General features: G+C 39.1%; 1 protein-coding gene across 3 annotated transcripts; it reads right to left on the reverse strand.

Annotated features, from left to right (window-relative positions):
- Nucleotides 1–694: 694 nt before the first annotated feature.
- On the reverse strand, nt 695–4,326 carry LOC115665322 (cytochrome c-type biogenesis ccda-like chloroplastic protein 2). Of its 3 annotated transcripts, none has more exons than XM_030587202.2 (13): nt 4,187–4,326; nt 3,805–3,942; nt 3,484–3,539; nt 3,115–3,245; nt 2,944–3,029; nt 2,781–2,812; nt 2,388–2,549; nt 1,996–2,068; nt 1,803–1,903; nt 1,418–1,510; nt 1,205–1,251; nt 1,012–1,108; nt 695–892 (listed from the first exon to the last, which is right to left on the reverse strand). In XM_030587202.2, exons 1-12 carry the CDS (start codon nt 4,266–4,268, stop codon nt 1,036–1,038), a joined length of 1,074 nt encoding a protein of 357 aa, XP_030443062.2. In that variant the 5' UTR covers nt 4,269–4,326; the 3' UTR covers nt 695–892; nt 1,012–1,035. The 3 variants fall into 3 exon arrangements, with proteins under 3 accessions (XP_030443062.2, XP_030443057.2, XP_056167102.1); XM_030587197.2 differs by having other exon boundaries at nt 3,115–3,266; XM_056311127.1 differs by having other exon boundaries at nt 3,115–3,266; nt 3,805–3,979; nt 4,187–4,299.
- Between the last annotated feature and the right edge of the window lie 8,367 nt (nt 4,327–12,693).

A 12,693-nucleotide genomic window follows, 5' to 3' on the forward strand; every position in this document is an offset into this window, starting at 1 on the left:
AAAAAAAGAAAAAAAGAAATATTAAAAAGTTTAAAATATTATTAATAAAAAGAAATTTTGTGCGGTTACCAAAATCATTTTTATTCTTTTACTATTCTAAGAATAGAAATTTTAAGCATTCTGCAAACACTTTAAATCTTAGATAATTATTCTCGGACACGGAATAAAAAAAAAATCATTTCTGAACAGAAATTATCTCCAGAAACAGAATGATTGTCAAACGCACCTCTAGTGTATAAGCTCGTGCTTTGGAACCAGGTTAAGTCAGAACCTCAAATTCCCGACATAAAATTGCGACACGTTAACTTGTTCTGCAGGGAAAACTTCGTGAGACGACCATTTTGATCGGGACGCACCTCTAATATTATAATTCTTTAGGTAACCTAAAAGTCCAGAATCGAGAGCGTTGTCGGGGAAGGAGCAATCACTTGGCTTTACATAGCACATGAAAATGTTGTGACGTCACCATTTTCCGATTAAGAAGAATTCCAACAATCGGAAAGCGGATTTTGTTGCATATGCCAGTTTTGACATAAACTCAAAGCGCATATCAAATGGAGTTGGACAGTGCCTAAACGTTTCGGAAAGTTGTAAAAAACAATTTATTGTTTAGATGCTGACGGTACCCACTTCTAAAAGTTGACCGATGGCGCACGCGTTATTGCTGGAAACCAAGGATATTGACGCCACTCACTTCTTAAGGGCAATACTCAACCAGAAAAACAAAACAAAAGATGGAAAGATCGAAGAGGGCAGGTCCATGTTCTGCCTCTTTCGTCCTCACTTTTTCCATATCTTCCATATCGATCATCGTCGTATACATAAGTTGTGAAACCCTGAGCGTCACAGTGAGCGCGAATCATTGTGAAGAGATGTTCCTCAATTGTCTATTCTGAGAACAATTAATGGGGCAGAGAAGGAAATCAATTTTACAAGTACAAAGCACAAAAAAAAAAAAAAGAATCAAAAGCGGTGAAAACGGCACTCATTTTTTCATTACATTCTTCTTACCTGTTCATGACCATTATTTACTGTCTACATTGCCATTGTTGGTGGGAAAAGCCTATCTAGAATCGTGTAAATGCCCCCTCCCAAGAGAAGTGCACCACTGCAAAAGACACAAATGGGAAATTTGTGTCAGTGAATGGATTTTGCAATTTACGAAATGGAACATGACACTCCCAACAGTAACTTTGAGAGGTACCTCACGGGATTGATCCATGCCGAGAACTTGCGGAATGAAAGCAGGCTCTAGTACAATAACCTCAGTCAGAGATCGATTAAACAATTGCACAAATGAAATCATTCATATACTGGGGGAGAAAAGAATGAACATCCCTGAATCATTTTTCTTAGTCGGTGGTAATCAGAATAAGGTTTCTATCCACAAATTGGCCAAAAGCATGGAAACATTTACCTGCAATGCTCCGGCAAAAGAAGCAGCAAGAAGTAAAGGAGTTACATAACCGGTTGTATATGTTAGAAGTAAGCTTCCCCCAATTACCGGATCCTGCAGGAATGATGTGCAGATTTAAAACAGCAGCAATTGCAAGTTCAGAAATCACTCAGAAATGCTAACATCATTGATTCACGGAACACAACACCATTCATGAAAACTAATCCTTACGTTATTTATCTATAATTCCGCCTACAATGATGAGAATATTTTGCCAACTCAGGAGTAAATAGTTAAATCACTGTCATAATTAGAAGTCATACTTCGGCCAAGGACATGATGTGAACATCTTTATGCTATGTGTATTAGTGTGTATGTGTACAGAGAGAGAGAGAGAGAGAAAGACCCTAGATGCAGCAACATATCCCAACAGAGTGGCGAGAACAGGTGTACTGCAAGGAGAAGCTGCTAATGCAAACGTAAGGCCTGCTAAATATGCTTGCACACCTGTAATTCATATTCTTCAAATCAACTGAGAGCACTTGGAGACCTAATCATAAAAAGTCAGGAGGCAGATTCTTTAAGGAAAGGCCACTTACTTGATGGGAAATTGGCAGCAGCAGCACGGGGATCAAAGTTGTCGAAGAATGACGGAAGCTGAAACTCGATTATCTGCAAATTTATAATCAAAGTAAGCTCGTCAGTTAAAACACAGTGCCAAGACGAGATTTGGCAATATGTAAACGCACGAATCGTAGCAATATTAGGGACAAACTCCCGAATCTGGATTATGTTTTGACGGGATTAGTCTCCTAATCTAAGTATGCTTCAAGAAGTCTTATCTCAAATGTTTCATACTAAATTGTGGGTGTGGGAGATACTCTACGAATTAACACACCAAAGACCAAAAAGGTGCTAGTAGAGCTGACAAGAATGAAATAACAACTATTAAACAGTTAGCATTGAAAAGAATGCAAGGAGCTACTTCCACCTCAAGGAGATTTAGACCCATAATAACAGCCAGAGCAGAAGCAGCCACGGGTAATCCTTGCCCTATCTGGCCATATGCCTTTCCAGCAAATGAGGCTCCAACTCCTAGAAGTGCCAGCGTAGTGGCTAGTCCTAACGCAAATGCAATTGAATCCCCAATGATCTGACAAGTCAATAGACAAGAGCTTAGCATAAAATCAATTGAGAGATCTCACTAGTCCAGTTCACAATCTGTCTCAAAAACTAAAAAATCAAGTGGTGCATAATATTGACTGCATACGGAAAAAAGAGAATTTATTTATGTTTCACAAACATCTATAGACCCTCAAAACAAGAAGACAGAAAATGCAATTCAGATTAGAAGTGATTAGAGAATTCAAATAGAAAGTTGTACCTCTGTCCTGCCTTTTCCGGAACCAAATGCTCCTTCACGATCCCAACACCAGTAGGGAAAAAGGAAGAAAATAAAGTTAAGATGACGAAAGACAATATACAAACAGCATAATCAGAGAAGCAGAAAGTTTGCCAGTTGCCACTCGGAGCGAAAGCAGGCTTACCTATGTAACCAAGAGTCAGAGGTAATACACTCAATGTACATGGTGAGAGGCTGGTCACAAGCCCGGCCCCAAATATAACCGCCAAACTGTAAAAGTAATCAAAGTGAATCAACAGCAGTGATACACTCTAATATCTGAATTTAAGGAAAAAAAAAAAAGAGGGTCGATTACCTAGTAAAACTGAGTGCAGAAAGTTGATCTTGAACGGCTTCATTGGCCTGTTGTCCAGCTGTGTATAGGAAGCCTCCAAACCAATCTCCAAGATTTCCATCAGCTATGGTACAAAACGGAGCAGCCACTTCCTGACCCGAAGGAAAATAATTCTAGCTCCTGAGGTTATATGCAAGAACGATAACTGGACGCATTTACTTGAGATAACAGCTGAAAGTGATACTCAAGCACATGATTCAAACTTAACCAACACAGTCAAATAAAATCCTTACTCAGGGCGACAAACTCATGCTACAATTGAAGTTGTAGGCATTCGTACATATACCTAATGGCAAAATACTCGGAATAAGATTCGCAGGAGGTCCTCACCATTACATTCTCGGTGCTCAATGCCTTTGCCACATCTACTGCAATCAAATTCGCCACTGAAAGCATGCCAACACAACCAAAGCACAAGAATCAAATACAAGCAAGCAAATGAGCGGCAGACAAAAGTGGAATTCAAATACGAGAAAGAGCGAATAGCACGACTTCACTTGTGAAATCAACTAGGCGGTCAACTAAAACAAGCACTACGCAGCCGCATACGCACTGAGTAAGAGGAACAATATCTGGTCCCTCCTTCATCGGAAGCAATAACTTGAGGGAAAGCACAAACAGACCAAAAGAAGTCAATCAAAAAAGCGATACCTGCGATAGAACTGAGCAGCGTCTTCTTCTCAAATTTGGTGAGACCACTAGCTCCAGAAGAAGGAACGATGTCTCGATGATGCTTCGTAGGTCCTGAAGATCTCCTAACCATTTTGACCGGAGCGCCACGATTGTTCCCTTCCACAGAGAATGAAATTCGAGAGAAACTTCAATCCTTTCAGACAATAACAAGCTCGAAGAAGACGATCGATATTCCGAAACACAACGAAAATCATAATCCGCTTTCGCCGGCAGCATCGGACATCGCCAATCGACCCACGGATAAACACGGAGAGCTCCAACAGATTCGGCGAAATCGACCGCGAATAGCATCACGACGAAGAGCTGACGCACTGCGCATCGAACGATGCGCGAGCCTTACCGTGAGAGCTGCTTCGGCCGCCAGGCCTGTGGTTCGAGATTCTGCAGGAGCTCAAGCAGCAGCTGCCGCTCAGACCGTTCATTCTTCTTCTTCTTCTTCTCCTCCTCCTCCTGCCGCTGCTCCTCCAGAGCGGGAGATATTTTACGTCTCCGCAACTCCAATAGCTATTAACGCTCGACAGATAGAGAGACACATGGCGGATGATCGAAGAGCTGAAAAACGACGTCGAGACATATTGGGCTGGCATCGGCCCGATTACGATGTCAATGCTCTTCAGGCCCGAACCCGCGTCGCCGTGGGCCGAAAACGGGCCTCATACATTCGGCCTATTTCCGTTTTGGTCCGGGCCGTCCATGACCCGAAGTTCGTGTTTGTGAATTTGTGTCGTTCTAGTTTCCTTTTGCCTTTTGTTCCTTCATTTTCATCGAGCCAAACAAAACAATCTTGAGTAATTGCTACATATCTTTGTTTGGGTCAAAAGTAATTCTAGATATTAGCCTACAACCTTAGTGTACTTGGTGACTTGATAAATTGCAAGTGAACACTAGACATTCACATAGATTAAGAATCCACCGTATCACCGAGTTTAAATTAGATTTTATGTGCATGTTGTTTAATGATTACTCATATACTGATGGTGTGATGATGTACATTAAGGAAACACCTTGATTACTTGTGTTTATGGTTCACTATTGTCGAGTTCTAGAGCCTAATATGGAAATTCTCCCTAAAATGAGAAACAGCTGCATGAATGCACCTTGTTTAAGTTAAAGGAGAACGTACTGCAGGTGATAAGACACACCATCACCACGCGATGGCGACACATGCTGTGTTGCATGCTGTGTCCCCGTCCCATAAAAAATATAATACATATACACAGCGCCAATCTCCAAGTTGGGATTTGGCAACTCATTGCACCCAAAAGCAACCATATTGTCGATACGAATAGACACGTGATTGAAATATCGAATGTTATCAAACACGTGACCCCTTGTCAATAGCCATAAGGATAGATATCGATATTTGCACACATCGGTGATCTCTACCGATCAGTTGTCGATATACGATGATTTGTTAACGATGGTCGAAAAAGGCATCGATTAATATGATCGATAACCTATCAAGGCATCACGAGAAAATTGAACGCATAAAGGGCATCAAAATGTGATTACAAGTTTGAAGTCACCGGAAAACAAAGTGATTGAAATCATGGAGCAACTAGCATGTGTTTTTAAAGGGCCAACCGTTTGGAGATAAGATCATGGTATCATGAGAATACGAGCACAAAACTTTCGTAGATGAAGGAACATAGCTACAGCCACGTGAGAACTGCTTAGGGAAAGGTTATACCACAACCACTATAAATACGGTAATTCTTCTACCGGAGAAACCCCCGCACAAAATAAAGAAATCTACTATTTTTATGTTATATTTACTATCTCGTATTGTACCTTCAGTTTCCAAACTAGCATCATCGATTAAATTTCGGTGTGTTTCTCAGATGTAGCTTCCACATCCGCATCGTCGATTAAATTCAAGCGTGGATCTCTATTCCGGGTCTTGTGTTGTCAATTAAATTCCGGCATACCATCTTTGTGTTCTCATGCTTTGTCATTGATTTAATTCCCAACAAGAGCCATTTGTGTGTCACAAGCCTTGTCTTCGTCTGTCCTGATTTGCATCTTAGCACCTATTGCCTCATCCTCATCTCAGGAGGCCTCGTCCTCATCCCAAGCCCCACAATCACAGGATTTACAATTGGTTCCGTAGGAGTGGCTGCATTATCCAAACTTTGTCATTTGATTAAATACCGGCACTGCTTGTGTTTGTAGGGTTCTGTTTGAAGTAAAAGTTATCTATTTTCTTATCAACCCGTGACATTTCATGCCTAAGGTCACCATGAAATTTGTCTTCTTTAATAATCGAAGAATTACTTTTAGTGAAATATATTTCATCGCGAGAGAATCGAAGAACTACTTTCGGCGAAATATGTTTCATCGCAAGAGGAATTTCGGCGAAACATCAACCTGCAAACGATCTATATCGTTTATCCCGTATCGGATGCCAGAAGGGGGGTGTGAACTTCGACCATCACTTTGTAATCTTTCCCAAGATAGAAGTTGGTGGTTTCTAGCCACGTTGTTTTGGGTGCATGCTTCGTCAGCTTCGAGACAGAGCCCCCGAAAGTGAAAGCGACACTCGATGATGTGCCATGCAAGAATCCAGAAAACCAATAATTCAGTACACGACCCTTCGGACATGCTTGGCTTGGGCTCGATCTCCTTTGTCGGATCTGTTCATGTGCATATGACTTGGGAATGAAGCATCCTCATCAGTTCCCAAAAATTTGCCTCATTGCATTTGTCAGGGCAGGCCAGACACGAGAGAGGAACTCTCGAGTCATTGGATCGAATCATGGTTGTCTCCGAAAGAACTATTTTCCCAATTTCTTCTTTTTCCAATTCACAGAGCTGGAGCTGGTGTTTGGACCCTCTTGTATCGTTCTGCCAGGACGTTCTAATGATCACTCACCAGCCAGAACCAGCTATATTCTATGTGCTCATGTTTTTTCCAAAAGGTGTGTGGATCCAAAGGATAAAAAGGGATCGATGGGTTCAATGGGTCGTGATCATTTTGATGAAGTAGAACCACCCAACTTGATCTTGCTTTTGGGAGACAAAGCTCATTGATTCCAGTCTTAATAGTGATGATTAGACTTGATAGCAACCGATCTCCAAGAAAAGAAGGAAGTTTATTGAGGTGCTGTTAAATTTTAACTCGAGATTTGAAGGATATACCATGAAAAAAAAACGACATATATAGTAGCAGAAGCCGGTGGAAAACTAGCTTCCAAATGACTTGATTTTATTGTGTGATGGAGATCTTATTGTATTTTTCTACATCGCACTACAAATGACATAATATTCGGCATTAATCTTACTTAATTGATTACTTCCACAGCTCCATGCACTCCTCTTTTAGTTTACTGGGTTCTATTAGGGTTAGTTCAAAATACCGGTTCAAAGTCCTAAAGACATAAGTCCAAAGGTTAATATCCTCGTCGATTGAGCGTTTACCTACTTCTACCAAATTTTGACCCAAAGAAAAATTTATAAGGGTAATATAAACCTGTCAAAAAGGGTCATAGACCAATTTATTAACTTATATCTGATGGACTGAGTTATTATATGTATTAATTATATTCAGTAAATACATGTAGAAAGGTAAAGCTTAAAATAATATGGGTGTTAAATGGGTCTACAACTTATTAGATTCAACCCACCTCGATGACTCTTTCTTCACTCTCTCTCTCATCTTTACTTAATCTCGCGTTCGCTCTCTTCGTGTTCTCACCTTAGTTTGGGTATGAATTTTTCTAAATTGAGTTATATATGGAAGTGTTTTAGTAGTATGGATCATGTCAGATTCGAGTTACTATATTGGTATTATATCGAAATGGGTCAAAATGGATTAAATAGTCAATTTGGGTTAGACTATTTCAATCCGACCCGACATTTGACGGGTCAAGGCTAATAATCCACATGGTTATAATAGGCCGACAATATTGAACATGATTTACACAATGTTCCGCAGCGCTAGCAATTACACTAGGCTAAAAATACGAATGTCATATGACATGACATTTTTCTTTCGCAAATCCTCTCACCAATTGAACTATATATGTTCACCATGAGAGAATGCGTGTCTATACCCAAAATTGCATTGCAAAGTCAATTACAACCAACCATTGATATTGTGGATTTTACATAAGCTCCTAGAGAAGCATTTCCTTCGTTTGTATATGTCATTGGACAGATTTCACTTGCTTTCGGGCTAGCCTAAGTACCTAAAAAACTTCTAACTTTGTGTCCAATGCCAATTTTTCCTTGAACTTTTTTTTGTCTAAAAAAAGATTCCCAATTTTCACTCTAGTCCCAAATTCTGTTCACGTATAGTTTCTTCAAAATTATCAATATCAAGATCAGTTAGATGTTCATTATTAGAATCTGCGTCTTTATCAACATTCTCACATTCGCATGGAACAACAACAGTCTCTTGATATTGATAATCTTGAAAAAATCAATAATAATTTTCGAACACGTTGACATATTTGATACTAGAGTGAAGGTTAGAGATTTTTTCAGACAAAAAATAAAGTTTGGATCATAATTGAAATTAAACCTAAAGCTAGAGTAGAGAAATCAAAAAAGGCTCGATTTTAAGACAGAAATCTCTCTTTTTCTTGAACTGATGTTTTTTTTTTTTGCAGGGTCTTGGTGACCACACAAAAGTGTCCTGTGCAGTCTGTAGATTCATCTTTTAAACCACTTTTTCACTAGCTCTGCACATTCTCCGGCTCCGAATGATGCTCAATTATTGAAAAGTATCTGTGCACATACGATAAAAAGATCAAAAAAGCTTAGCCTCTCTTTCAGTACATCACACCATGCGTGCCTCAACTGGCTGCATCCGTCAACTCTTACATATCCCTGTAAATTCTACATGTGATTAAGATTGATAGATCTCTGAATGATCATTCACTTAACATCTTTCCCAACAGAAACACAAAAACAAAAGAGTTATCTTGACCATTAGTCCCTTTTATGGCTACCAGTTGTGTAAGACGTCGGAGAGACCCTTGTTGAGGCGCTCTTTGAGTTGATCGGATAGAGCGACCAGTGAATCTACCGATCATTTCAGACATCACAATTCTCAACCTGTAATGTAGTACGTACTTTGATGTTATTATAAGTTCTCACGAATAGAGCCCCAAAGATGTCAAGTGATCCCAAGTTCTCTCACGCATGATTATGCGGTATCGAGATATTACGTTTTGAGAATTGCTCGGCTATCGAAAATCTGGTATCGTCTTCCCTTTTTACTGCCTAGATGATGGAAGTTCCGAATCTCTAGATAGACTAGGATGGGGTCATGCAAAAGAAAAGTCTCGAAGGAGATCATCATGACTCTCTAATCCCAAAGACTATGTTAGCTGTTGGGTTAATATAATGTTGGTAAAGAAATGTGCAATCACATGAAGTGATCATAAGACTTTTCTAAAAGACACGTAATAATTACTCTTTTTCAAAATCTAATTCTTGTGGACAGATGTTTTTACTTCGACTTTTCCTAGAATTCACTAATATATATACACATACACATATATATGCACCTTATACGTAGAGAAAAATGACACAAATGATTCCTGAATTTTGGCCCAATTGCACGTTGAACGAAAGTTTAGAGACTACATTGCATATTGAGCTGAAATTTATGGATTATTCGAGTTGTTTTGCCTATACGTAATTGCGAGTGGCAACATATATGATGGGCCAAAACGAGTCCTACCCATCATTATTAACGACCATTATAAGATTATTTGGAGAATAAAGAGGGGTGACCCCTTAATGGCGATGATTGAGGGGGACCCTTTTGCAACCAAAGGGAGCAAATTGGGGCCGCAATGTCGCGACCCTTTTTGAAGCTTGCGGATAGAAAAATACAAAAGACTAAAGTTTCGAAAAAAACGGGAAGGGCAAAAAGAAGAACCGAGAAAGGATTAGGTTTGATGGATTAGGAGGAGGAGGAGGGGGAGCTGGCGTCCCTGATCTTTGTTTGTTGCCTACAACTATCTTGTTGACTCTTATGCTTCTCCCTTTGCCCTTTTCTCCACCATTAGCGCGGGCCACGTTACCGTTGCGATCTTGATTGGTACGTCCTCGGTCAAAATATAGAAAAAGAAGATTTCTCCTTTTAAGGGCCGATGTTATGTGTCTGTCTCGCGTCGAGATCATACTTTTAATGCAGTTAGGAACATGCTTGCTTATATACGTGTGGATATATCGATTGGATCTTCAAGAAAGTTTCTTACACGATTGAATCTCTATTGCAGTCATGACAATCTCCGATTCTCGATTCGTATCGTAAGATTCGATTCGATTCGAGATTTGAGTAATGGGTAGTAATTGAACAAATTAATGGTGCCCTGATTTGCAAGTAAATATATCGATTCCCTTTTACTAACGAATTTACGTTTAGATACGCATCTGTTGGTACACGTGATTTAGTTCTTTATATCGGTACATGTAACTCTGTGTCTTGTCTTATAATGTACGTTATGGTTACAAAATAATGGAAAGTAAATTGGCACTTTACAATGCAATAATAAGTGAAATGACATATAAAGATTTCCGAGTCGTGTTTTACTGTAAAACCTTATATTAATAAAGCAATCGGTAGTTATATCTTCTTATACATTGAAAACATCACACGTACTCAAAAATTGAGATTTCTTTCTCATAGACCATGACAACTCAATGAAATTCGGGCAAAATACGAAATTTTTGTTTGTGTAGGATTAAGTAAAAAAGCAAAACTTACTGTCTTTTACTTTCCCATTAAAAATCGCATTATCCAAGCTTTTATGAAGAATTCATAGAGAATCTCCGTGCCATGTGAAAGTTTCAGATACTCCGGATTTGGAAATATTCGAAGTACATCCGTCATAAAATCTAGATCGAGCAAAAATAAAAGCAAAAATGAAAATCTCTCCGGACACAACACGACCGTAGGCATTACATTATTTTAAGTGGGGTCAAAGACAGGCATATCTAACTTCAAAATTTTTCAAATTTCCCTCCAATATTGGTAGGTTGGAAGGGAAAAAGAAAACGTATTGACTTGAAAGATCGCAGCACGTCACGCTCTCACTTGCAGAAAAGGAAAGAAAAATACGTAAAAAATTCTGGTTTTAGGACGACTGTCCGAAATTAAAATTTGAAAATGAAAGAAAATCGTGGGGCCGTGTCGAGTCCGTTATTTGGTCAAACGAGGGAGGATTAATATTAAATGATAGGAAACATGCGATTATTCTCTGCGGCACGTCCCATCTGATCACTCGGGCCACCAACTTGTTTTTTTGAATTCCGTTATGGAAATGCCCTTGGGTGGGACGCTATTTACGGATGTGCCATTCTCTCAAATCGCATGACGCTCGCGGGATTTCGATGGTTGGGAAATTAGACGAATGCTATCCCAATTGTTTAAAAGATCAATATCACGAAAAACTCCAAACTGGTATATTCATGTAATAAATTTACTCTAAGGCTCCGTTCGTTTGGCAGAAAATATTTTATTTTTAGAAAATATTTTTCCGGAAGTCATTTTCCGAAAAATATTTTTAGAACACAATTTTTGGTATTCGGCTAAAATCTAAAAAGTTTCGGAAAATATTTTACAGTGTTCGCGACGCCGATCCGGCGGCGGCGGCGGCGGCGCGGCGGCGGCGGCCGGCGAGGCGGCGACGGCGGAGGGCCGGCAGGCGGCGGCGGGGCCGGCGGCGGCAGCAGAGCCCACCCGGCGACGAGGCGGCAAAGGCGATGGCGGCAAGCCGGGGGAAGGAGGAGTTTGGCGGAAAATGATTTTCGCTTTTTTGAAGCGGAAATCATTTTCCGCCAATTTGGTCATGTTTTCCCTCATTGAGGGGAAAATGTTTTCCGCCCCCGAACACCAGAAAACCCGAAAAATGTTTTCCTGAAAAACATTTTCCGCCAAACGAATACAGCCTAAGTTATTTTTTTTTGTACCACGAAAAACTTTAAACCGGTACTTCTGTAACAAATTTACCATCCGTTAGTTTTTATTAAATTTTACCGTCAAATTGCTGAGTTGGAAGATATGTGGCAGTTGATGGATTTATGTTTACCAATTTGTGATTTTTTGTGGTATAAACCCAATTTAATAGAGGATAAATTTGTCATAAGTATACCCGTTTGTGACTTTTTTGTAATAAAAAATTAGTTTTGAGTAAATTTGTCACGCGAAAAACGTTTTTTGATATTAACCATTGTTTAGAGGATTAATATAACTAAATTATATATCCGAATGGCCATTGAAGATTTAGCTTTAAAAGAAAAATTGTCTCTTGTGTTTCGAGTTTCAATTTCATCCGTTATTTTGGTATAATATAATGTAAAACGCTAGTTGATTTTGGATTCTTTAAATTAGGAAAATTTAAATTATTTCGTGTATCTTTGTTGGTTTTGATGAAGAATGAAGAACTCGATTTAATTAAAGGCAAATCAAACTTCCATACCGTACATGCAAAAGCCATCATCGTTTGTGACTTTTTTGTAAGATTCAAAAGCAATTAGTTTGGAGTAAATGCAAGATTTGTAACGTGTCTTTAAAATCACATTTGAAACAACTTGGGGTTAAATAGTGATTTAAAATCTTAATTTTGTAAAGGATTAATATAACTAAATTATATATTCGAATGGCCATTGAAGATTTAGCTGTAAAAAGAAAAATCGTCTCTTGTGTTTCGAGTCTTCGAATTTCATCCCGTTATTTTCGTATAATATAATCTAAAACGCGGCTTAGTTATTTTCGATTCTTTAAATTAGGAAAAACTTAAATTATTTCGTTAGTATCTTTTGTTGGTTTTGATGAAGAATTCTGAAAGGAACAGTTCGATTTCGATTTAAAGGCAAATCAAACTATCCATA

The sequence above is a fragment of the Syzygium oleosum genome, unplaced genomic scaffold (genome assembly GCF_021117445.2).
Source record: "Syzygium oleosum isolate NSW1041296 unplaced genomic scaffold, Sole_v2.1 Sole_v2.05, whole genome shotgun sequence".
In the NCBI taxonomy this organism is placed as follows: Eukaryota; Viridiplantae; Streptophyta; class Magnoliopsida; order Myrtales; family Myrtaceae; genus Syzygium; species Syzygium oleosum.